Raw genomic sequence first — 27,850 nt, forward strand, 5'->3', positions numbered from 1 at the left:
TCAAATAGAAGGCAGTTCATTTCGGCCATGATATCACTCCAGAATTGAAGCATTATAGAAAAGCTAAACAATGCCAAATGGATTTGGCCGAGATCAAAAGCCAAATCTATTTGTTCGCTTTCATCTTCAGTGTTCCATTTCCTAGGAGTCTGACCTTAGTCAAACATCTATTAAAGTTAGCTTTTTGATCTCCCCCCTTCTTTTTCGAAAAAGAAGGGGGGAAAGTCAATCTTGAAAAATTTTCTTCCAAAGACAATCACACTATTGTGTTTTTAATGTTCCACCAGCATCTAAGTAAATAGGATTCTCTGGTGTATGCGACAGAACACTGGTTAAATGGGACAATCATTTTTGTGTCTTAGACAAGAATCAAAAGGAAGCATTCTTCAGAGGCTGTTAACTGGAACAAGAAAATCCCCCCTAGGTCACTGGAAACCTGTTAGCTGGTCAATCTATGGCCTGTTTTAGTCCTTTGATTAAAAAAAAAAAAGCTTTGTAATTTGATAACAGGTAGCTTAGTTGCTTCTAATGTGGTTTCCTCTTCATCAGTCAAAGTTGACGGGTGTTTAATCAGGGAAAAGGTTCATTTACTCCTAAATTATGAGACTTGTAGTCAGGTTTCAGTACCAGTAGAAAGACAGCCACTACCAGCTCTTTGATCCTCCCCAATAATGTTAAAATGATCACTTTTTATTTACACCTTTAAAGTATTATGCTTTCTGTAGCATGCTTTCTGTAAATAGTTCTTAGCGTAAATAGTTCTTAGCGTACTAGGTGCTGGGTCTCCAGGTTTGGCAATGGCTAGAGAGGGCGCAGCCTGCAGAGGACCATAAAAGGAGGCCTGGAGGGTCACATCTGACCCCTGCGCCTGATGTTCCCTGTCCCTGCCTTAGCCTATCACTTCAGAACTGTGTCATTTATTAACGATGATAGAGTCATACGTTGATCATCTATAGTGGAAACAAAGCCAAGAAGGGAAGCTTCTAGGTCTAGCTGCTATATAGAGGTCTATATTGTTCTTTCTTCTTTGGCGATCACTCATAGCAAAGTAAGATTGTTTTCCATCAACACGGTTTTAACAGTGAGTTCATAAGTGACTGTGGAGGGCAATTCTGGATCCGCACATCCTTTCACGATGGGAACATAGGTTGCCAGCGGGAGTTGATCACGGTGAGGATTTGCCAAATGTCCCTTCTTCTTAGATCATTTCTCCCTTTTGTCCTTCTTCAAAGTCCATGATGCCTTGGTAAAGGCTGTTCTCCAATTGGAGCGCTCACAGGCCCAGTTGTCGGTGTTTATACTACTTTTTTAAAAAAAAGATTTGCCTTGAGAGTGTCTTTAAACCTCTTTTGTTTCCCATATATGGCATTATATGTTCCCAATAGAGTGGTTGCTATGAAAGATGATAATCAGGTGTGGGTGGGTGGAAGGGACCACAATAATCTTTCGTCCAACCCCATACCATACAGGAATCTTTTGCTCAACATGGGGTTCAAACACACAACCCTGAGATTAAGAGTTTCATGCTCTATCGGCACTCTAACCTAGGAATGGGCAACTTGAACACCTCTAGATGCTGCTGGAGTTGCACTTCTGTCATACCTGACTGTGCTGACTGGGCTTGCTGGGAGCTAGTGTCCAACAAAGTTCTGGAACAGGTCCAGCTCTACAATCAGGCAGAGGGACACAGTCAAAGCCTGAAGCCTCTTCTCAGCTAGGCTGCTGCCCTCAGGTACAGTTGAAGGATGCTGTCCCATTACCAGTTCCAACACTGATCTGTTCAGCTCCTGCATAGTGAGTGGATGGAAGGGGGCGCCATCCTGTCCTTAGCTCAGCCAGCAACTATTTATTGCCCAGCCCTGACCAAGAGAGCTACAAGTTCCCTATCCCTGCTCTAACCAGTACACCACACATGTGACATATTTACTTGGGAGTAAGCCCCACTGTGTTCAGTGGGGTTTACTGCAATTGGAGAGTACATAGGCTTGCAGTTTTTGTTCCTTAGCACCACAGAAACCTAAGTTCAATGAGTACTTTTATTCTTCGTCTTCAGTTAATGCATTTACCAGGACAGTTGCCACTTTTAAAAAAGAGGTTCAATTATTATAGGACATGGAGCACTCTGCTGATTTTCTGGATAGCCAGTCTTTCTTCCCTCTCCCCCTCCTCTCTCTTCAACCCCATCGCCCAAAATCCTTTCTCTGCCTTTTTACATTCATCTTTGTGATCCTGAGAACCGAAAGGGGTCAGGCAGTCAACTATACAGAATAAGATAAAGGTCGCTGGAGTGGAGCTCACTAAAAGTATTAAGTATTACAATCCTGACAAATCATTCCCATAGCCTAGACTCTAAAAGGAACGGAAAATGTCATGAAATCAATCAACCATCATAAGCGGGTCTCTGAAAAGCAAGCAAGGGAAAATACAATCTAACCCGGCCTTTTCCTTTCCAACTCTGATTTTGTCATTTCCTCTCAATCATATAACTTAAAAAGATTTTCAGAGTATGAGACGGATGCATCTTGTTTACGTTTCATCCATCGTTGATAATATTGTTATTTTACTGATTTTAACATTTTACATGGTGGAATAATATGCCAAGATACATACAAATAGTAATACACATACATTTTTACTAGGTTTATTTCAGATTCTGGGACTGAAGTTCCCCTGAGAAGGGCGAGGCCAGATTCCAATCAGCTCCTGATCAGTGCTGGGGCAATATCATAGGCTGCCTATTAGCTGGACTTAGCCTGGCATCTATCACTTCCACCCTGGCATGTTCAGTCCAAGATCCTAAAACCATCTCTGCCATTTTAGGACTTATACATAAAGCAGAATGAATTGGTTGAACCAACGAGGGAGCAGTCAGTGAAAACTGCAAGTGGTGGGTAACATTTTTTTTAATACTGCCCCCACATTGCAGTTAACAACTCCAAGCAAAACAGCCAGGATGGAATTGGAACATCAAAGTTTGTATCATAGAGAAGCATTAAAAAAGAAGACACCCACCCCATACAGTCATAAGTGATGCAGGCCATTCTGGCACCCCAGAACTCAACCTACTCATTCCCCCTTCTTTCTGATCCATCTGCAAACTAGGTTTCAGTCTCCTCACTAGTGCTAGGCTGAGCATTTGAAAGACTAAAGGATTAACCTGGATTTTGCTTGATTGAAAGAGGGATAGCTGTCAGAAGAGCATGAGACTCTTGATCTAGGGTTGTGGCTTCGAGCTCCATGTTGTGCAAAAGGTTCCTGCATTGCAGGGGATTGGACTAAATGACCCTGTGGTCCCTTCCAACTCTGCAGTTCTATGAATCTATGTGTGTGCAGCGAGAGGGTAAATTTCACCTTTGTCCATTAGTTTCTATACACACCCACACACCTCCATCCAGGCAAGAAGCTTTATCAGAATTAAGGGAGAAATTTTGAGCCAGGCGAAAACACTCAAGGAAAATACAAAGTAAGGCCAGTGAATGGTAAGACATCAGGAGCAGGAGTGTGGCCTTGGGGAAGGTGCCTAGACCCAGGTAGAAAGGTCATAGAATCATAGAGTTGGAAGAGACCACAAGGGCCATCGAGTCCAACCCCCTGCCAAGCAGGAAACACCATCAGAGCACTCCTGACATATGGTTGTCAAGCCTCTGCTTAAAGACCTCCAAAGAAGGAGACTCCACCACACTCCTTGGCAGCAAATTCCACTGTCAAACAGCTCTTACTGTCAGGAAGTTCTTCTTAATGTTTAGGTGGAATCTTCTTTCTTGTAGTTTGGATCCATTGCTCCGTGTCCGCTTCTCTGGAGCAGCAGAAAACAACCTTTCTCCCTCCTCTATGTGGCATCCTTTTATATATTTGAACATGGCTATCATATCACCCCTTAACCTCCTCTTCTCCAGGCTAAACATGCCCAGCTCCCTTAGCCGTTCCTCATAAGGTATCGTTTCCAGGCCTTTGACCATTTTGGTTGCCCTCCTCTGGACACGTTCCAGTTTGTCAGTGTCCTTCTTGAACTGTGGTGCCCAGAACTGGACACAGTACTCCAGGTGAGGTCTGACCAGAATACAGTGGCACTATTACAGTGGTGCCCCGCAAGACGAATGCCTCGCAAGACAAAAAACCCGCTAGACGAAAGGGTTTTCCGTTTTTCAATGCGCTTCGCAAGACGAATTTCCCTATGGGCTTGCTTCGCAAGACAAAAACGTCTTGCGAGTCTTGCGATTTTTTTCGCTCCCCCCTTTTTCTAAGCCACTAAGCCGCTAATAGCCTTTTAGCCGCTAAGCCGCTAAGCCTTTAATAGCCGCTAAACCGCTAAAAGCGCTAAGCCGCTAATAGGGTTGCTTCGCAAGACGAAAAAACCGCTAGACGAAGAGACTCACGGAACGGATTATTTTCGTCTTGCGAGGCACCACTGTGCTTCCCTTGATCTAGATGCTATACTCCTATTGATGCAGCCCAGAATTGCATTGGCTTTTTTAGCTGCCGCGTCACACTGTTGGCTCATGTCAAGTTTGTGGTCAACCAAGACTCCTAGATCCTTTTCACATGTACTGCTCTCAAGCCAGGTGTCACCCATCTTGTATTTGGGCCTCTCATATTTTTTTTTGCCCAAGTGCAATACTTTACATTTCTCCCTGTTAAAATTCATCTTGTTTGTTTTGGCCCAGTTCTCTAATCTGTCAAGGTCGTTTTGAAGTGTGATCCTGTCCTCTGGGGTGTTAGCCACCCCTCCCGGTTTGGTGTCATTTGCAAATTTGATCAGGATGCCCTTGAGTCCATCATCCAAGTCATTGATAAAGATGTTGAATAAGACAGAACCCTGTGGCACCCCACTAGTCACTCTTCTCCAGGATGAAGAGGAACCATTGATGAGCACCCTTTGGGTTCAGTCAGTCAGCCAGTTACAAATCCACTGAGTGGTAGCATAGTCAAGACCGCATTTTACCAGCTTCTTTACAAGAATATCATGGGGCACCTTGTCAAATGCCTTGCTGAAATCAAGGTCCTCAGGACTATGGTTCCCCACCTCTGCTCAGGAAGTTGCCTCCACCTTCAGACCTGTGCTGGCTCCCCTGGCACCCAGTGACAGTCTATCTTCTCTCAAGAGGTAGCATCTGCCTTCAGTGTGGTGTAGTGGTTAAGAGCAGTGGACTCGTAATCTGGTGAACCGGGTTCACTTCCCCGCTCCTCCACATGCAGCTGCTGGGTGACCTTGGGCTAGTCACACTTCTCTGAAGTCTCTCAGCCCCACTGACCTCACAGAGTGTTTGTTGTGGGGGAGGAAGGAAAAGGAGAATGTTAGCCGTTTTGAGACTCCTTAGGGTAGTGATAAAGCGGGATATCAAATCCAAACTCCTCCTCCTCCTCCTCCTCCTCCTCCTCTTCTTCTTCTTCTTCTTGCCTGGTCCTGAGGAAGGCACAATCTGCCTCTTGAGGAAAGCATGCGGTAACTAGTGCAGAATTATAGATGGGTTCCTTCACCCCACAATGAGCAAGATTTCTCTGATCTGGAGGGAGGACAGTTCACTCCAGCCTGTTTCTGAAGGAAGCCAGGAGCGGCTGCTCTCATCTCTGAGGGGTATGGGACCCAGAGACTGCAACATGGCTCCCCCCTCCTATTTTCAATATGGCATTGTGCATTAACATTTCATACCACCAGATGTTTCATTGTTCTTGCTTTCTGAATGTCTCACTTGACCCACAGCAGGTTTGAATGTGGATATCGCATACAACTGGTAGAGCACCCAGAAACCAGGCACAATTTGGACTTGAAATCATAGCGGCGCCAGAGCCTTAGTGGTTTTGTGTGTTTTCTCCCCCTTTTGAATGTTTCCAGTTACAAATAGTTTGATAATTTAATTAAATGTTTTGTTTTGATATGAGGGACTGCAGTGCAGGCGGTGTGGCTTGCCATTCAATTTTAATTAATTAATTGCATACCTCAAGATTAGATTACTCATAGCTCCTCTTTAGTTAATTTACTCGTTCACAGTTTTGACAGAAAAGCTTTATGAATAATGCAGAGGGATGGGTACCATCTAACCAATTACTAAACTTTGGGGGGGGGGTGAGGATTTAGTTAGAGAACAGTACTACCTTCCATCATCATCCATAATCTATAAATATGAATGCAAAATACATATAAGTACGAATATATGTGTGAATATCTATCAGGGTGCCCACCGGGTTCTATAACTCCATTTGCACCAGGTTACAAATTATAATTGTTGTGTGAGTCTTGCTTCACTTCCTCAAGCAACTGCCCACATTATTAATGGCTGAGAGCCATTATGGCAATGCACTGCTTCCTGTGTTGGAGGGAATAAGCCAAACATCACAAGTGGGGAGAGTGTTATTGTGTTCATATCCTGTTTGTAGGCATCTCAGAGGCATCTGATTTGCCACTGTGAGAACAGGATTCTGAATTAGATGGCCCTTTGGTCTGAACCAGCAGGGATCTTATGTTCTTAGGCAAGTTGAAATGACAGAAAAGACAGTTTGGTCATTTTGTTTAAATAATTTTTCTCTCTATTTCTGTGGCTAGGTCTAACAGCAGCTGCCATGGCAGAGGCGATGAAATTGCAGAAGATGAAGCTGATGGCCATGAATAGCCTTCATGGAAGTGGGAGTCAGAATGGGACAGAATCTGAGAATGAGGAGCTGAATTCCAATGCAGGTAAGCAAATCTGAAATCTGTTTCTTTGAGTTTACCTCTTAACTGTTCACTCCTGGGAAGGAGAAATTCTTCCATTGTCAAGCAGTTGCTATTTTGGGTTGCCTGCAACTCGAATAGCCACTTTACGAGAGTCACACATGGAAAAGCTGCCAGATTATGGAGTTGATGGTGGTAACTCGCTTCTCCACCTTTGTCTTTCTGAGGGATGACTCATGCTGCATTCCAAAAATTAGAATGTTTTGGAAGTCATCCATAATTGACAGGAACAGTCCACACACAATGGAGGATTTTTTTCTTTTCTTTTTTGGCAACAGAAGAAGTCATTGTTGCACAAATGAGCTTTGGGGGAGATGTTGATCACACCTTTCGCTTTTGGCAAATGCCAATCTTAATGCTTAGCCTTGGGGAGAATGATTGTGTGTTTACGTGTTAATCATCATAATTAACGTGGATCTAGCACATTTCAAGTTTTGAGAGCATATATCCGCATAATGTCCTTATGGGATCTTCTAAGATAGGCCTCGATTATTTTCACCAGGTTGCAAATATGGTGCTGAGGCTTGAGATAAGATTTATTATTCCATTTTTTAAATCTCTCAGTCTTGTTATGAGACTGTTGAGTGGTCTCCCAGTCCAGACACTGATCATATTTATACCACAAGGTTGCTGCATTATATGCATTAATGTCATAGCTCTGGCTGAATATTGGCTTGCCAGAGATTTTCTGGTATATGGATTGACAATCCACAATGGCACAATATGCCTGCAGGGTCTCATTTCCTGAAATTAGACTTGAAATAAGCCTTCTGTTGTAGCCAAGAGAAGCTATTTTTGCCTGAGGTCCAAAAAAGTTTCTCCACTTTTCAATTTCTCCAAAGGCCCAAAAAAGGTTAGCAACCCCTCTTGACTTTGAAGAGGCTCATATCATTGATTCCCCAGCTCACAGTACTGTTTACTTAGCTTCATTTGTAAGAACAGCCTCTACAAGGCAGTAAAACTGTTACAGGCATCACCCAAAAACCCCAAACCGAATTGTGGCTTCCTAGTTTGTTCAGCTTCCTGATTCATTTCTCCCACTCATGGTGCAGGAAGAGAAAAGCAGTAGTGATCAAGCACATTGGACCAGCACATTGCTCATTCCAAATAATGCACAAGAGCCAGCAGTCTTATCATGATGTGCGAACATGGGCAATGCATTGATCTTGATCTATGCAGTGAGTTATTACTGCAGGGTGGAACAGAAATATGCAAAGAGGGTGGGTGATTTTGCCAACTTCCTTATGGAAATCATATGAATAGAAAATGCTTCAATATACCAGACCAGACTGTTGGTCCTTCTAGCCCAATGCTGTCTACTCTGACGGCCAGCTGTCTTGCAGGATCCCAGACAAGCTACCCCTGTATGAGAAGATGCTAGGAATTAAATATGGGACCTTCTCTGTGTAAAGCAGGTGTTTTGCCATTAAGCTATGCCCTTCTCCCCAGTCATAAAGTGTATACCAACAATTATCTCTTGTGCATGTTCTTTTTGGTGCTCTCTGTACCACCCAAGGCCATCTATATCAGCATTTCCCAACCTTCAATTCCTTAGCTACAACTCCCATCATCTCCCAGCCAGTGGCCGGGGTTGATGGGAGTTAGAGCTCAACAATAACTGGTGGCCCAAGCTTGACAAACATTGCTCTAGATACTTCACTGAAACTATGGTATGCCCATTATAATTCTATGTCTACACTCAAGCTTTTAACAAATGTTTGTAGTGGTTCTTGTGTGTGTATAGACTCATACGGGCTAAATGACTGCTAAAATAAAATGGTGTAAAACAAAAATAAAAGGAGATTGAATTTTGAAAGTGACTTCTTAACAAAGGCAGGCGGCAACATAGCCACTGAACCAGGAGCCATGTCAGTGAAGAAAACATTTTATTTTAAGGAGACAGACCTACAGTTTCTTTGATTCGAGGTTGTGTTTAATAGCTTCTGTAATGGCTGCAACATGACTCTGCATCTCGATTTCAGCATGAATAACAACCTGTTCGTGTTTCATTTAGCTCCAAATGAGAAATTCTGTCTTTTTATTGTTTTAGGAAATTAGTCTGTGTACTATTGCTCCTGGAACTTTATAATTAATCACTAAAGGTTATGGCTGTTGAGAGTTTGTGGGAAATAGACGCCTGAGTGGTTATAACTATAGCTGTCAAATCAGAAATATTGGTTTACAGTGGTAGAGTTTGTTATTCTTTTGGATTTTTAATAGATACACACACACACACACACACACACACACACACGGGGAACAAAGAGCTTGAAGTCACCTCTTTACTTGAAAAAAAAAAAATGTGGAAAGTGTGTGTGTGTCCCCGTGTGTCCTTTCATTCATTGCTACATAGTGATTTCCACCAGAGAGATAGAAAAGATATGCCTTTAAAACCCTTTTCATTCTGGATGATTGCCTCGTTGCCTTTTGTGATGGTTTAAGTGGAGCAAGGAAAATGTTTGGCAATTGGGCTTGAATAAAATGGTATTTGCCAGTGTCTTTCTTTTTTGAGTATATATTATTGTGCTTTTGTTAAGATTCAAATCCAAAGTACACCTGGAGTTTCTGAGAGAAGGATGTTGAACATGTAGTGTGCCCTTCTGCTCACCAGTGGGTGATAGGGTGGAGAGCAGGGAGACAAACAGCAGGTGCTGTTAGAGCTAATGACAGGCAGAGGCAAATAACTCTAGTTTTGTCCCTACCCACCCCCACTCCTAGCAGAGTTCTGCATGGGCAAAACTGAGAATAAGGAGGAGTTTGTCAGGAGACTTGTAGTCCCTTCACTGAGCTCCAATTCCCAGAGTTGCCTGGGAAGAAGAATTAATTGTTAAACCTCTCTGGGAATTGCAGTTCTGTGAGGGGATTACAGGTCTCCTAACAACTCTCAGCACCCTGAAATTCCCAAGATTCTTTGGGGAGAGGAACTATGGTTGTATAACATGGCATGATACAGCTTTGAAAAGTATAGTACAAATGGGCCCCAGTTTAATGGAACTCCCTTCCAGCTGAGGTCAGGCAGGTCTAATGTTCCACTAAAACCTTTTTTTAAAATTTCGTTTAGCAAGCATTTTGTTTGAATTCTGTTTTTACAGTTTTCGCTTACTTTTATCTTCTTTGTGTCATGGCACAACTTGCAACCACTTAGAGACTACGCATAATTAAGTGCTTATATAAATCGTCAGAATAAATAAAACACAGAAATTAGAAGTACTAGTAGGGGTGACAGTCATGCCACTGCTGATATGTGACGATTATTTTGTGTTCTTTGCTGATGTGCTAAATATGTGAATGAGTGGATGAAAGGGAGATAAAAAGCGAACAAACTGATTGTTGCCTGCAAGTTTTTGTTGTTGTACGTTGAAGGACTCTTTATGCCATTGCGCTGTAATCAAAGAAGCATCAACATATAACTCCAGAGATTGAAGCTGCCCATTCCAGCCATTAAGCAAGGAATAAAGTTGACTTAAAGTGAAGTGAGGTGGAGGCATTTTAATAGTTTTCTAATACGTATGTGTCTGTAGCATTCCTGAGCAACAGCACCAAAGAGCATTAAATACTTCTTGTGGCAAATATTCATTATCATTGCTTGATTATTTCTTCCTCCTCCTCCTCCTCCTCCTCCTCCTCCTCCTCCTCCTCCTCCTCCTCCTCTTCTTCTTCTTCTTCTTCTTCTTCTTCTTCTTCTTCTTCTTCTTCTTCTTTATTGGTATTTTCGTTTTAAAAAAACATCGTGTGATTTTCCATAACTTTACATTGCCTATATTCTGACTCTCTCGAGTCAACGACTTCCCCCCCATCCCTCCCAACTGACTTTCTAGTTTCCAATTATCATTTCATCCGCATTTCTCATTCCCCTCATCTACCTTTCCTTTTACTTTAAAATTCCTTATCATTGTAAATAAGTTTCTAATTTTAACTGACAAACATTTAAGCCAGTCTTGTTAGCGTTGTTAAGTGTTTACAATGTTCTTTCAAATAAATAACAAATTTACTCCAGTCTTTTTGAAATTGTTAGTCTTGCTGGTCTCGGATTTTCCTGGACAGTCTTGCCAGCTCTGTCATCTTACTCTGCCATTCTTCTGTCGGAGTTTCCTGTTGTTTCCACTTCTGAGCTAAAAGAATTCTTGCCGCTCTTGCTGCGTATAAGAATATAGTATGGTCTTTCTTAGGAATCTCTTCTCCTAAAATACCTAACAAGAAAGCTTCTGGTTTCTTATGGAACGTGTTCTTAAACACTTTCTTAAGATCATTATAAATCATGTCCCAGTATGCTTTCACATCATTGCTTGATTTCCGAGGCAAACTGATATATTACAGTAGTAAGGAGCAGGGCAACCAAGGAAGCAGCTTCTGGCAGTTCAAGAACCAGAGGGAAACCTCTTTTATAGGGTAAATAATAATGATAATAAAATAAAATAAATTTCTGTTTTGTGTGTGTAACATGAGTTTTCCCCCATGTACCTGCCATGCAGTTCCACCCGCCCCTCCTAAATGCAAACATCCTTCACGATCTGTTTAAAAAACCACAAATACATCACTCAGAGGAATATTTAAAGGAGCATCAGGAGGGGAGAAACTCATTGGTTTAATGGAATGCTGTCAAGAAAAATCAGCATCAGAAATGACACAGGGGCAAAATTGATACTTCTGCACTGACACGTTAAAAGAAAATCCCATACATTATTTAGAAAACCTCGAAATCTGTCAGCAGTATGATTGCCGAGTTAGCAGAAGCAGGAGGGAAGGGGCTCGGAGTTGAAAAGAAAAAGCATAGGCATGGATCCATATTGTAACCTTTCATGTTCTACACCCACCACAAGTACCTAGCTATTACACGGTCAGCATTCCCTCCCCCCTCCCTTTTAAAAATCCCCATTTTAAAAATCTCAAGTCGAAAGTGGTAGGTGTTTTATTCAAAAAAGCAGGCTGCCTAAGATGTTATTTTGTTGTAAGTATAAAGATGACAAGATCTAAGAACACAGTGTGTGCATTTTGTTTTGTTTTTTTAAAGAATCTTTTTTTAATGCCTTTGCTGATTTCCTAAAGTAGTTCCCCCTACCGCCACCCACATCAGTAAAATAGGCATAATGTAACCATGTTTTGCTTATTTAAACACATCGGTAATATATGGACAGTTTTATATTCCAGTGGTGCCAATGTTTAATTCTCCCTATTATATATCTTTATCTACCCACATATATCTAATGGCCAAATAAAAGCACCTTGATTTTTGTTTTTGTTTTTAATCTTTATGTTATATTTTGCAAGAGAACTTATCCCAAAAAGTATACTCTAGGCAAGGATACATTTTATGGACATTGAACACCTCTCCCTGCCCTGTTTTGACACAGTAGCAAAAGAAGACTTGTCCCTATTTCAAAAGCCACTTTGACAGGAATTCTGCATATCTAAGCATGAAGGGATGTGGGTGGTGCTGTGGGTTAAACCACAGAGCCTAGGACTTGCTGATCAGAAGGTCAGCGGTCCAAATCCCTGCGACAGGGTGAGCTCCTGTTCTTCGGTCCCTGCTCCTGCCAACCTAGCAGTTCGAAAGCACATCAAAGTGCAAGTAGATAAATAGGTACCGTTCTGGCGGGAAGGTAAACAGCGTTTCCGTGCGCTGCTCTGGTTCACTAGAAGCGGCTTAGTCATGCTGGCCACATGACCCGGAAGCTGTACACTGGCTCCCTCGGCCAATAAAGCGAGATGAGCCGCAACCCCAGAGTCGACCACAACTGGACCTAATGGTCAGGGGTCCGTTTACCTTTACCTTTAAGCATGAAGAATGGGGCTGGCTCCACGTCTCAGATTCCCCTAGTAAATTGCCCTCTTGTGGGGTGCTCTCCTGACACAGGGCCCCAGTGAATTTCCCTGGCTGCAGGCCATGCGGGGTGATCCTAGATCTGGGACAATGTGGGGTATTAAAGGGATGACTGCTTGGTGTGCTAGGCATATAAGGGGGCCAAGTAGTACACCCTACTATGGACCTGGGATCCTGGCAACTCTTCAGTGTGCATCAATTTTGTTGTCATAGCAAATCAGTTGAGCTCCCTTTATCCCCTCCTAACTTTGACAGGAGCAAGGCAGGCTGGCTGTTGCAGCACCAAGGACAGCTCCTAGTCCAACTCTCCTACACTCAACTCCTTGTTGAGTACTGTACTACTACTACTTGTTAATTGCTTGTTAGCCAAAAATCTCCAAGCAACTTACAGCACATTTAAAAACATAAACAGAAGTACATTATACCATTTAAAAAAAAAATCAGACAAAACACCTGACATTTATTGATAGACAGGTGTGTGTGCATTTGTGAGTGTGTGCACATGTGCACACACACCTTCCTATCTATCTTGCTGGAGAAAGCATTCCACAGGTAGGGAGCTACAACCAAAAATGACCTTTCCTTTGTCACCACCTTTCATCACAGCAGGGCCTTGGTGAAAGGCCTCAGAAGAAAACCTAAAGGTCTGGGTAGGTTCATATTGGGTGAGGTGTTCCAGAAGGTACTGGGATCCTGAGCTGTGAAGAGCTTTATAGGTCAAAACCAGCACTTTGCATTGGGGTTTGAAGTGTACCGGCAGCAAGTGTAATTAGAACAGAGTAGGTGTTATATGAGTAGGTGTTACCTGTTCGCCTAAAACCTGTCAACAGTCAGGCAGATGCGTTCTCCACTAACTGAAGCTTCTGGACTTAGTTCTGGAGTCTCTCAAAGGACTGACCCATGGCCTATTGGCAGGCACTTCTTCTGCCCCCCCCATGGCCTCCCACCTGCACTGCTGGACTGGTGCGGTGGGGCTGGAGACACTCAGTTTTTCAGACCCATGGGAAGGCACCAATGATGGTCCTGACTCTGGTTCTACAAGCCCTAATGTATGGGATGTGGTCCATCAGGCTCCTGCCTGCAGTTTCAGGTTTAGTGGTCGCCTGATCACCGAGCCTAGCTCTTTAGCTGTTGTTACTGTGGCCTCCAAGTCCGCATGGTGGTCACTACTTTTGGGTCATGTCTCATTGGCAGGGAGTTAAACTAGATGATATTTGATCCCCTCCCCCGCCAAATATTATGATCCCATAAGACGATTCTTGTTAATATATTGTTGCACACTGATATGAAGTGGTTTATAAATTTGCAAAATAATAAATAAATGAAATCACTAATAAAATAAACTCTCTGCTGCCAAATGATTAGAACTCTTGCTCTTTTTCATAACAATAAACTAGAAGATAGGTGTTAAATGTTTCTTTTGTTGTTTAAGCTGCTCTGCTTCCATCATACCCCCTCCCACAGAAATATTTGGGAGAACCCCTCTGATAGATGGGAAATACTGTGCCTCATATGCCCCCATTGCACAAAAGGTGTAGTTTAGCAATCTGCCAGATTAGCAGGATGCTTACTGAGATAGCACGTGCTCTGATTGGCTGAGTTTACCTGAGAGGGTTTTCTTTTGCAAGGTTTGAATGAATGTCTCCTTGTTACATACGAGGCCTGAAGTAAGAAAGACAAAACCTCTCTGTTCCTTTCTCCTCAAATTATACACTGTTTTTGTTGAGGTTTCCTTAGTGAAGTGTTATCAGGATTCATTTCCTCTTCAGACTTCCATCTGTGGGTTTGCCAACACCTACCTGTAACACACGACACTACTAACAAATGTCTCCAGAATGAATTGTGAGTAAATGTATGGCCCAGTTCTTCCGGGAGAAAAGCTTGCTTGCCGCAGCTCATTTGCATATGTCAGTTCATATTCCTGGTTATCAAATTAAAAATTGCCTGCTGCTATTCTTAAAGCCGAACTTAAAGAGTAAGGTTGCAAAAATCCATCCAGGCCAATTTGGAACCAGTTCAGTCAATCTTTAAGGCATGTGTGATAGTCAAATGTACTAGAGGAATATTTGGGAAAGCAGACTGCATGTCCACTTGTAAATATTTGACCCAAATGGCACTGTTAAAGTTAACCATGTGAGTCAGTATCAAGAACATATCATTGCAAACTTGTCATGAGCTGTTAGCACCATTTTAAATAAAAGTTAGTTATTATTTATTTAAGGCATTTATATACCACTTCATTAGGGACGCGGGTGGCGCTGTGGGTTAAACCACAGAGCCTAGGACTTGCCGATTAGAAGGTTGGCGGTTCGAATCCCCGCAACGGGGTGAGCTCCTGTTGCTCGGTCCCTGCTCCTGTCAACCTAGCAGTTCTAAAGCACGTCAAAGTGCAAGTAGATAAATAAGTACCGCTCCGGTGGGAAGGTAAACGGCATTTCTGTGTGCTTCTCTGGTTCGCCAGAAGTGGCTTAGTCATGCTGGCCACATGACCTGGAAGCTGTATGCCGGCTCCCTTGTCCAATAAAACGAGATGAGCACCGCAACCCCAGAGTTGGTCACGACTGGACCTAATGGTCAGGGGTCCCTTTATCTTTACCTTTATACCACTTCATTTACTGTATATACCATGATGGTTGAGTTCTGCCAGCGCTGTCAGAGGTGGTAGTGTACCTTCTGAATACCAATTGCTGGAAACCACAGGAGGGGAGAGTGCTGTTGTGTTTGTAGGCTTCCCATTAGGGCATCTAGTTGACTACTTTGAGCACAGGATGCTGTCAGACCTGCCTGATCCAGCAGGTTCTTCTTACGATCTTATTTCAAAGCAACCTTCCACCATAGTTGCTGTTTTGGCGTGGGCACAGGGCAGACGAATCCAAAATACAATCCCCAGGTAGCAGTGAACATACATTTGATTGCAGTAGTGGTCAATACAGCAACAGGATGAGTCAGGAGAAAACTCTCAAGATGCATATAATAAGCTTTTCCCCTTGGGCTCACAAAGAAATCTCAGAAATACTGACCCAAACAATAGTGAGTTCACCCATGACTAATCTTAACAACCTTATTTTTTTACTTCACTTGAAATTCCTTCCCTTATTAGAAAATTCTTTTATTGTTAAATCTTGATTGCGACTTAAGGACATGAGGGTATGGCTTGATGAATTAGTCAGAAACCAATCTGGGTCGCTTATGCATATGGTCATTCAATCCTGCTTCTATATTAATTTGTATTACTTTTTTAAAAGCTTGGAAATTCACATTTTAATACAGATTTTAAAGACCCACCCACCCCCACAAATATGAATATCCAGTGCTTTGGGGGGGGGTACTCAAGGTTACATAGTACCAGCACCCACCCACACCCAAATTTTAAAAGTGTGGCACTCACTGTAAGAACTTGATGTTGAGTTCTGGTACCTTTTTTAAAAAAAAAAATCTAACAGAACAATCCAAAATTAGGGGAGGAAGAACCAATGGGAGGTAAGCCACTTTCCCCCCCTATAGCCTGCAAAGCTCATGCTTGCATGAGAGTCAGGGGATGTACATTTCTCCTCCCTTTCCCCCTTCCTATTCCATTAAAAATGAAGAGCAATTTCCCTCCCATTTATTCTGGTGGGAGGGAAATAAATTACAGTAGTTCATCCTTCTTTCTGGGTGCATGTCAGAGGACTTTAAATCCTGTGGATCCACAGTGTCAGCTAGCACACTACTCAGAGGAGGCATGTGAGCCTGGGTCTCCCGCTCTGAGGTCCATAGCTCAATGGAGGAGCATCTACTTTGCAAGCAGAAGGTCCCAGGTTCAGTCCCAGGATCTTCAGGTGGGACTAGGAAAGATCCCTTCTGGAATCCAGGGCAGCCCCTTCTAGTCAGTGCAGACAATACACAGCTCGGTGGATCAATTGATTCAGTATAATAAGGCAGCTTCCCTTTTCCCTGTATTTTTGTTCAAGTTGGAATTTGCTGGAAACTCTAAAAATTAACAACAAAATATTAAATTATTAAATCTTAGTGTTTCATAAGATGGCATAGTGATGAGATTCAAGTGGGACAGAACTTTTTTAAAAACAACAACAAAAAAGCCTCTTCCAAATGAAGAGAGTGCCTATATCTGTCACATTTTTTCGTTTCCTTAACAAATTTATAGTATTTGAGTGCAGAGGTCTAACACTTCAAAGCATAAAAAAGAGAAAAGACATTCAGCATTCACTAATCTTCACCCCCCCTCCCCATTCTGCTATCTTCTTACAGCAGCACTAATGGAAATGTATTTTGTTTAATGACTCTGAAATCCTGTTTGTAATTAGATGTGGGAATTGGTCTTACTTTGTAACAGATGATACTGGAATAATAATATGAGAGATGCTACACTGAGACCACTCTCCTCCTAAATCTATATCATCTTTCAAGCTATTGACAGGAAATGTGTCCGAGAAAACATAGAAAACATAAGAGATTGATTTTTTTAATAAAGAAAAAGGCAGGAGTGTGTCTGATCCGGCTTTATTCCTCATCAAATTATTTATGGGTTTACGTAGTAAACCATTTTGTTTTTGTTTTTCATTCAGACCTGAGTATTTTAGGAGCTCATGTGGTGGGAAGGTTAGTGAGGCAATGCTTGCAAAAAGTGTGAGTTCTATTTCGGTCACACTTAAACTGCTGCTCTCTTCAAAACCTACATTCATTGCAAACGCCAGATGTGACCCTCCAGGCCTCTCTCTATCTGGCCCCTGGAACCCTTGATCTGGCCCTTGGAACAGGCTACACCCTTCCTTGGTCCTGCTTCAAACCCTATGTGTTTTCACCTGGCCCAAACATGTCCAGAAACTCTGATAAAGCCTTTTGCTTCCCTGAATAGAGGATAGAGAGGGGTGTTAGTAGAAACGAGTGTACTCAACAGAGGTACAATTGGCATTAATTGCTGTGTCCTCTTTTGCATCTGAACTCGCTCACATCTCTGGCATGTGGCCTGTAGAAGTTTGCCTAGAATGTGCACCTTTGGGCTGAAAAGGGCTCCCCATACCAGGTTTACCGTGAAGCCCTTGTGAATCCCTATTTCTCATGTCATACTGTAACGTGATCTCTGAACAAAAGTTTTCAGATAATAAAATTGTAGTGTTAGAAAGGACCATGTGGGTCATCTCATCCAACCCCCTGCAATGCAGGAATTTTTACCCAACGTGGAGCTCAAACCCACAACCCTAAGCCTATTGACTGAGCTATCCAGCTGAAGAAGTCGCCCACCCTTTCCCTGTTTACCCCTCCCTATAGCTCTGTCCCTTTCCTTACCTATCTTGCATTTTAGATTACAGGCTCCTTTCATTTTCTGTGAAGTGCCACACACATTGATAGAATGGAATAAACAAACAAATAGCAAGAACAATATTTTTTTGTGTGGCGACAAAGCACTGATGCCCTTAAGAGATACCCCTTGGCAATTGTTTGACTGATGCTCTCCCTGAAAGGTACAAAGCTCTTTCAATGTTCCAAGAGTTAAGCTGCTCATGCACTTGAATTCAGGTACTTGAATACAGGAAAAGGTAAAGGGACCCCTGAGTGTTAAGTCCAGTTGTGGACGACTCTGGGGTTGCTGCGCTCATCTCGCTTTACTGGCCAAGGGAGCTGCGTTTGTTCGCAGACAGTTTTTCCGGGGTCATATGGCCAGCATGACTAAGCCGCTTCTGGCGAACCAGAATTCTATGTGAGAGTGGTTTGGAGTACAGTAGATGTATAAAGGCAGGATTACAAGATTTCCCCAAGGGGAGCACCATTTTCCATGACCTCTGTTCATTCTGTCTCCCTCTGTTTGGGGGTGGGGATGTATCATTGGACTGAATTCCATTTTTTGCTAGAAATGAGTTTCACAGGGGCCAGCTGAGAAATTGTGTTGTTCCTATTTATTTGTTGGTTTAATTTTTTCAGCCTCCTGAACAAGTAGCTCAGGTTTCTTATGCTTCATAACTAAGCAGTAAGAAGGTTCTGGCCATTTCCTAATTATTACATTGGGAAGGTGCACATGACAATGATTAGTGTTTCCAAACATCTACTGATGTGGAAGCTCTTTGCTAAAACTTAAGAAATTACTCTGTATGAATGTGTATGTGTGATACTGTCATTCTATCTGAGCAGTAAAGGAGACAGTCCAGATATTTAGCTTCATAATCAGAAGCAGGGAAAAGGAATGAAATCTGAATAAAACACTCCCCAGAACCCAAAAAATGTTAAACAGTTTATCCCGTCCGATCAACCGCACGCGCAAAACTGAAACCGGAACGAGAATTCTCTCTTTGGATTTGCAACTCCCATGCTGAGCGCAAGACGTTTCTGCCAGCTATACAGCTGCCAACAGCAGGAGCCACATAAATGCCAATTTTAATCAGAGCTGATTTTATCAAACCCACATGCAACAATAAAAAAATACTAATTTATGTAGAAGGCAGCGATGTTTCCTGACAACATGAACATTAATTGTCTCATTGATTGCTTCTTTATGTATATGTATAGACCCAGCTGGTTCCAGGCTTTTGGAAGGCCCTGGGCAAGAGACCATTAAAGGACCTTGACAAATAACCAGCTAGGTGTGGAGGGGATCTAGGGCCTGCAAACTGAAAAAAGACACCCCCACTAACTATCCCTAGTCATCTGCAGCACATATTTTTGGCTCATTTGTACTACTTTTCAGAATGACAGTCATTAACAACAAACTTCTAAGGCAGATGACTATTGCTATCGCTGCACTTCAGAGGAAAGCTGAAGAAGTCACCCCATCCTATCACCTACCAGGTGACATGTTTGGTCCATGCCTGCTGATGTGTGAAAGGATGGGGTTAAACCCTACATTGGCTGTGCATGTCTGTTCCCAGCATAGAACCAGTGTGAGCAGCCAAGGCAGCAGGATTTGACTGCTACTCGTTGGCTGGAAATTAAATCTTGCTCAGTTCTGTAGAATTCCATGCAACCCCCTTTCTTGATTCAGAAGAAGTTTGCATGCGAACCCCTGAGAACAGGAAAGCCCCCCACCCTTCATTTTAGCAGGGCCTTCACCCCCTCTCGACAACTGATGGAAAGGGATTAAATTCTTGCCTGCACAAACTTGTTCCCAGTAGGGAATAGCCACATGTAGCCAGAGAAAGCCATCTTCCTCCCTCTATCAGGAGGAGTGATAAAGTGATTGGCACTTGTCAATGTGCTGAGTATAGGGCTAGCAATGGGCCTCCTTCTTCAGTTCCCAAGCACCAGCCACCAGCCAGCTTACTATTAGATGCTTGGGAACATTGCTTAAGAGATTTCGACAAGTTGGCAGGACAGCCCACCTGTTGAACGTATGACACAAATGGCAGGTGGGTGATTTCCCCACCACCACCACACATGGAGCTAAAAAGTTTCCCCACCCTTAACTGAACAACAACAGCATGCACCAAGGGTAGCTAACACAATGCACTGCCATCAACCCTAGCCAGCATGCCCAAAGGTCTGGGTGTTGGGTGCTGAAGTCCAGCAGCATTTTCAGGACACCACACTGACTACCTCTGCTTGGTGTTATTCTCCAATACTTTTGTGTAATAGCCGAACTAACTTGGTAAAACAAAAGATGCACCAGTTAAATACATACATACATACATACATACATACATACATACATAAATAGAAGACATCCTGTGTGTATACATCTATGTCACCATTTTATGATATGCATTGAGAAGGCAAGGTAATAGCTGGCCAGCTGCATTTTGGCATGTAGTTTTCATACCAGGTAGTGATGGTTGCTGGTGTGAGTCCCATTAATCTGGCACTATTAAAAACCTGGCCCAATCTACACCATAGCAATTTGCCAAATCAGCATTAATTAACATTGCAGTTGTGCTGCCATGTTGCTTCCAGGAAACACAAATGTGTCTCAAGAACAGAAGTGTCAGGCCTAACATATTTTCCCTTCTAATTTTATGACACTTTTCATTTGAATGGATTTTTCTAATTGAAAACATACACATTTTACGTTTTTGGCATGAGACGCACCACATGCAATTTGCTTACTTGGTTGCAGAAATGCTGTACAACTCTGTGACCCCCCCCCCAAAAGCTCAACAACTCAGCCATCTCCCCCCTGACCCATTTTCTTAAATTTAAGTCCCCCAAAATAGGGGGGAGTCTTAAACATGGGGGCATCTTATAGATGGAAAAGTACGGTATCTGTGGCCCTTTTGCATGGATAGGATGTTTTAATCTAGTTTTTAAAAGACAGAATGGTCTTTCAGATTATTATTTTAAACACTGGTTTTAATGTATGTTTATGTTTGTTTTATGCTTAAAATATTGTAAGCCACTTTGACTTGCCATGGCAAAAAAGTGAGTAATAAATGTTAGTAATTATTATAACTGTAAAACAAAACCAACCAGAGTTATTCATTGCATCAGAACTTACTTGGGGAACTCTGGGTAGTTTGAACTCTGGTTTGTTTAAGCCACTGTTTGATTCTGTCGGATTTCTGAAAAAATGGCTAGTGTGTGCTAAGTCATGACTTCATGTTGCATCTCAATTAAATTAGAATGCTTTTATTTATTTATTTATTGTACCCAAAGCAGAGAGTTGCTACAGACAATTGGGAGATCTTTATGGATTCAGACATGCACATGTATCTGTTGCTCAGAGGAATGTGAGGCTGGATCATGTCACTTTGTTGAAATCAATGGTTAAGGCATTTGCTGGTTGTGTACCTGTTGGGCCTCTTGCATTCAGAAAAGATTGTGGCAACTGTGTGGCAGTTATAGAGCATCCATTGTGCAAATGGATAGCCCAGATAGCTCTAGAATTGGATGCAATTACCTTAAAATACCATAGTCTACAGTGAGCTTAATTGTATGCGTGTGATACCTTCTAATTCAATTAAGACTAACTATTCCACATTAAGCTTTCTGCTAAAATCCATGCAGTGTACTATAAAAAAGTCATTAATTTGGTAATATCAATTTAACTAGTTTTAGCTCATTAACCTTGACACTGTCGGTGCAAGAGAGAAGAACCTTTTTAGATCATTTTTGTTCTCAGCACAATACCAAGGCGCTCTAAAGACCACTTGAAAGTCCACGTCCATTACCTTGGGCCATCAGTTACACAAATCTGTCTGTGCTTTGGAATTATAAATAGGAGGGTACTTATTTTCAAGTCACCTTCAAGGGTGTATACTGTTTCAGCAACTTGTTTTCCATGAAATTATTTTGTGTGTATCTTTTGGTCCCTAAGACAGCTGCAGGCATACATTTTATTTATATTAGGTAGATGATAGATGATAGAGATAGATAGATAGATAGATAGATAGATAGAGATAGATAGATAGATAGATAGATAGATGATAGATAGATAGATGATAGATAGATAGAGAGAGAGAGAGAGAGAGAGATAGATAGATAGATGATAGATAGATAGATAGATAGATAGATAGATAGATAGATTAGATAGATAGATAGATAGATAGATAGATAGATAGATAGATAGATGATAGATATATAGATGATAGATAGATAGATAGATAGATAGATAGATAGATAGATAGATAGATGATAGATAGAGTCTACTCTTCCTTTAAAAAACTTGGAGCAGATTACACGTGGTTATCAATTGTAGCCTCAACTTCTTGGCTTTTTTTGAAAAATGTATACTTCACATTTTAAATGCACGATCAGGACAGCTTACTAAAAATATCATAAATACTGTAATATCACCAATACTTTAAAATAAGCTAAAACCATCCGCTCTATAAATAGATCATCCAAATAAAACAGATCAGCCAAAGTTTTTAAAACACGGAGGGGGGAAAAACTAAAAGGCTTTGCTTGGTGACAGAAAGACACTAGAATGGGGCCCTAATGAGTCTCTCCAGTGAGTATTTTCTTCGGTTACAACTTGGGTCTCACAGAGGCAGTAGAAACTATCAATAAACTCTTCCAAGTAGCTGTGGACCCTGGGCAGCTGCTGGTGGATTGTGCTGGCTGAGCTTTGGAGGATGTTGTCTCAGCAAAGATCTGAGGCCTTTCATAGGTAGCTGAGATCTGAACCAGCCTTCCCAGACATGATATCCTCCAGATGTTGCTGGAGTGCAGCTCCCATCATCCCTGACCTTTGGCTAAGCCACCTACGCCTGGTGAGAGTTTGAATCCAACATTTGGAGGGTACCAGGTTGGGGAAGACTGGCCCAGTTGGCCCCACCATCTTAGGCATGGATAGGCAAACTAAGGCCCGGGGGCTGGATACGGCCCAATCGCCTTCTAAATCCAGCCCACGGACGGTTCGGGAATCAGCATGTTTTTACATGAGTAGAATGTTTCCTTTTATTTAAAATGCATCTCTGGGTTATTTGTGGTGCCTGCCTGGTGTTTTTATATGAGTAGTATGTGCGCTTTTATTTAAAATGCATCTCTGGGTTATTTGTGGGGCATAGGAATTCATTCATTCCCCTCCCCAAAAAATATAATCTGGCCCCCCACAAGGTCTGAGGGACAGTGGACCGGCCCCCTGCTGAAAAAGTTCGCTGACTCCTGGTCTTAGGGAGCTGGCTGTGTTGACTTAAAGGTCCCTTATCCAGTTCTGAAGGTGTTGACTTATATGCTGTGGAGGAGATGGGTTTTTTTATTATTGAGGACTTGTCCTTCAGGACTGAGGAAACTGTGAGAGCTATGTCCTCCGACCGGAGAACCCAGGGGCGGTGCTGAGGACCTTCCCCTGACATAAGAATGTAAGAATGGCTTACTAGATCAGGCCATTCACTCAGTTTGGAGAGATCATTTTGGAGCTCTTTTCAATTCCTTTTTGTTTTAATAACCATGAACAATTTAGTGTCTTCAGCTGGCAACCTCACTGCACACTCCTAACACTAAACAATTTATGAACAAGTTAAATCACACAGGTCCCAATACCGACCCTCAGGGGACCCAACTTTCTGCTTCTCTCCATTTGGAGAACTGTTCATTTATTTTTACACTTGGCTTTCTGCAATTTAACCAATTCCTGATCTACAAGAGGACCTCCCCTCTTATTCCTTGACTGCTAAGCTTACTCAATCTTCAGGGAGGTACTTCGTCAAAAGGTATTTTGAAAGTCCAAGTAAAGTAAAAGGTAAAGGTACCCCTGCCCGTAGGGGCCAGTCTTGCCAGACTCTAGGGTTGTGCGCCCATCTCACTCAAGAGGCCAGGGGCCAGCGCTGTCCGGAGACACTTCCAGGTCACGTGGCCAGCGTGACAAAGCTGCATCTGGCGAGCCAGAGCTGCACACGGAAACGCCGTTTACCTTCCCGCTAGTAAGCGGTCCCTATTTATCTACTTGCACCCGGGGGTGCTTTCGAACTGCTAGGTTGGCAGGCGCTGGGACTGAACAACGGGAGCGCACCACGCCGCAGGGATTCGAACCGCCGACCTTTCGATCGGCAAGCCCTAGGCGCTGAGGCTTTTACCCACAGCGCCACCCGCGTCCAAGTACACTATGTCAAATGGATCACCTCTATCCATTTGCTTGTTGACACTCTCAAAGAATTACATTAGGTGTGTGAGGCAAGATTTCCCCCTTGTTCTTCTATGTGCTCAGTTTTATTTTATCTTTAACAATAATTTCTACCAGTTTTCCAGGGACAGATGTTAAGCTAACTGGCCTGTGATTTCCAGAATACTCCCTGGATCCCGTTGTAAAAATTGGCATTACGTTGGCTGCTTTCCAGTCCTCATGTATGGAGGCTGAATCAAGGGACAGGTTACATAATTAGGGCAGCCTATTTTTACTCTTCATCTGAATATTCTTCAGGGTAGCATAAGAGAATGGGTTCAAGGAAAGCATTCCAAAGCCAGGTCATCACCACTGAAAAGGTCCTTTCCCCAGTGCATCTTGTTTGTGGGGATCCTGTGAAGAGCCTCTGCTGAGGTTCTCAAACTACAGAAAGGCAGAAATGGAGACAGGCTACCTCTCAGGTACCCTTTGAATTTGTCCCAGAATCAGACTGGGATCCTGTGCATTTGGCAAAACACTAGCGTTAAAACAGCATAAACAAGATCTAAATCAAAGCTTTCCATAATAAACATTTATCTTGTTCATTTTACATGTAACATATTTGGGGGAGGGGGCGCAATTTGGATGGCGCAGTAGAAACACTGCTAAAAGGAAACGAAGTAAAGGTCACATTTACCCTTGCAACGCTCATTAGTATAATTACACACACAGCTAGACGTTTTGAAATGTGATGATAGGGGGAAATGTACAGGAGTAAGTAGGCAGTCTGCTGGTCAGGGATTGACCCAGACATATCTGACAATGCAATGGATTGATAAAATCTGATATTATGGTAATGTAACTTTGTGAGAGAGAAAATAAAACGATTCAGTGTGAAGCAATTTTTTAAAAAAGAATAAGGAAATAAAATGCTTTGTGGGATGGCCATCTAGCTATTTCTTTTTGGAAAAAGGAGGTGGTCCACACCAATCTCAGTCTGCCTTCAGCAGCCCTCACCAGCCTATCTTCTCGTTTACAACACACACACACACACACACCCCGTGTATGTGTGCGCGCGCATGCACACACAGCCGGTATGTCACCTTCCTCCTCCTGAGTCTCAGAATTGCCTTTGGCTCTATCTGTCATTAGCTCTGGCTCCACCTACTGTTGGCTTCCTTGCCTTTCACCCCACCAGTCCCAACGGACAGCTGCTGGCACTGGGTGCCAAACAGAAGGTGCACCCATTAATTCAATGCAGGTTTGCATGCAACATTCTTGTGCAATGTGCGCTTAACTATGTTCTCACTTCTGCATTTGGTTGGCAATGTAGGATCAGCAGGTCTGACCCTGGAAGCCGCAGGAAGAAGTTCTGCAGATATCAGGAACATGTGATCCCGCTGCACATCTGAAGTTATGAATGTCTCAGCTTGCCCACTGTTTGGGAAATGCCCTGGAAAATGCCTGTGCAGTGAACGAACACAATCTATATAAAACTTGTAGTTGATATGAATAAACCACCCTAAGAACATTAAAAGAGCCATGCCAGATCAGAGCAGAAGCCTGCCTAATCCCGCATTCTAGTCTCGTGGTGGCCAAACAGATGCCTTTCGGACCTACAAGCGCAGCATGAGCTCAGTAGCAAACTGACCAGGTGCAAGGTTTTACATAGTAAGAGCTGAACTATGCAGGCAGAAATAATGTGGTATTGAGGTAGCGGACCATGTGCTTGAATGCACTCTCTCTCTCTCTCTCTCTCTCTCTCTCTCTCTCTCTCTCTCTGACATTATTCCCCCCCCCCCCGCCTTAGCCACACTGGAAAAGAGAGACTAGACTAGCTCTCCTAAATCACCTGGCTTCCTTGGTGTAATAAGTTTCTGACATGAGGGGAGCATTCAGATACTAAGTCCCACACTTGCAGGATGAAGTGGTATTGTCCAGGAATGACTGTATTATGTAATATTTTTGAAGTGCAGATCCCAGTGTCATTAGGAAGCTATGTACAGGGTTCTCTGGATGTCTTCTTGCAACCCCTGCTACACATAATGTTATAACATCTGCATGCTTCATACAGGGTAAAATGTAGGAGTCAAAACTGCTGGGGAAGGACTTTCTCATTCCCATTATTGTTTAAAGAGAGAAATGCCTTTTGCCATGTAAGAGGAGCTCTGCTGGATCAGGCCAGTGGACTCATCTGGTCCAGCATCCTGTTCTCACAGAAGTCAACTAGATGCCAATGGGACCTGAGAGCAGTCTTCCCTCCTGTGAATAGTAGCAACTGGTACTCCAGTGGAGGAATGTACAGGGAAACATGCTTGTCGTGTACACAGGGTTGATTCAGATGATCCTGCAAACCGTGATTATAAAGATCAGAGAGGAATGGTAGAGCTTCCCAAACACACACTCCTCTTTCCTTTCCTGGTTAAAACCAGCCAAGGTTTGCCTCCAGACAAGTCCAAATAAAAGCAGTATACAAAATGACTTGTTGATTTTCTCCAACTTGTTTGTGGGCAAAGAAACTGACAAATGTCTACACGGGAAAGAGATATTCCCCAATGGCTTCTTTGGGTGAGGTTCATCATGAGTAGTGGCAGGAGCGTGGGATCTTTATATTTTTCCTTTCTGATGTTTGTTTGTTTGTTGGCTTTGTTTTGTGCTGCCATTGCAAGTGGTAGCATAAATCACTCTCTTTGCAGTGTGGCCATATTTTGATATCACTTCCAGTGCATGAGACCCAGCATCATTTTGCAGTATTCAGCGGTGAGGGGGAGGAATGGTACCCATCACCCTCAAAAGTGTTGAAGAATATTCGGATAAAGTTTTGTGAATTGACATTCCTTTTCTAAGTTGGTGGGGTAGTGAGAAAAAGAAAAATTTCAGAAACCTTTTCCGAAAATCAACTTCTGAGAAATTTCTGCTCAGCTCTGGTTCAAACTATCTTTTCCAGTTCTGGTATGGAGGGAACCTGTGGTCCTTGTAAACCACAGGCATATGCTGGTTTGCTGAACCAGAGAAGGGAGTCGGACAAGAAATCAGATATCATGATTGGGGGGGGGGGGGAAATAAGCATAAAGCTGAGGTTCACTCCCAATATTACAAACTGTGCTTTGAAAGCTCACCAGAAAGATCACAGCTTGACTGTGATAATAAGTAGAGAGGAAAAAGTCAACAAAATAATGCACTCTCCACAAAAGACGTTGTGATACATAGCTTTTTAAGAAAGTATAAATTTTATTGCATGGGATGTCAAGAATGAACATCAACTTTCTTCCCAAAATGAAGAGCTTGGGTGAAGTGAGCATTTGTCATTATGTTTAATTTGCACATACCTCACCAAAGAAAAGGCCATGGGAGTTAGGCCGAGAGCACAGCTGTACGGGCGCCTCAACTAATTGCCTCTCCATCCTCAACCTCATTTATCTTCATTTCTTCCCAATTATACCACATTATCAATAGTCTCTGTTGCATCAGAGTCTTAATCCCCTTTATTCAGGCAGCATTAGATAGTGGCAGATGACTTCTTGGAGGTAGTCGGAGTAAATAGCTATGAAATGCCACCTCTGGCAGATGGTGTTGCTTTGCAAGAAATGGGACAAAACATTTGGAAATGTGTTGCTGGGCACTGGTATGAGAACGCAAGCTGTCAATATTTTTATAAATGATCATCAAGGTGCTGCTTGCTTAGCACCAGAATGTAACCCAGCCAAGATGGTTAGTAAAGTTTGGAAACTGTTCCGATGTAGATTTCAGATATATTCCAGAGAGTCCCTTTAGAAGGGGTATTGGCCTTGAACTATTATAGAAGGGAACTTCAAGGGTCATTTATTCTGACCCCTGCTGATGCAGGAAGTCC

General features: G+C 42.7%; 1 protein-coding gene across 10 annotated transcripts in view; it reads left to right on the forward strand.

Moving 5' to 3' along the window:
- DACH2 (dachshund family transcription factor 2) overlaps nucleotides 1-27,850 on the forward strand; it is a 324,778-nt gene that overhangs the window by 210,505 nt on the left and 86,423 nt on the right. For all 10 annotated transcript variants that reach the window (XM_083722213.1, XM_083722211.1, XM_083722204.1 and 7 more), the window contains one exon: nucleotides 6,542-6,673. In XM_083722213.1, the coding sequence (XP_083578339.1) occupies nucleotides 6,542-6,673 (132 nt within the window). The remainder of the gene's footprint in view (nucleotides 1-6,541; nucleotides 6,674-27,850) is intronic.

The sequence above is a fragment of the Podarcis gaigeae genome, assembly GCF_964106915.1.
Source record: "Podarcis gaigeae genome assembly, chromosome: Z".
Taxonomy (NCBI): domain Eukaryota; kingdom Metazoa; phylum Chordata; class Lepidosauria; order Squamata; family Lacertidae; genus Podarcis; species Podarcis gaigeae.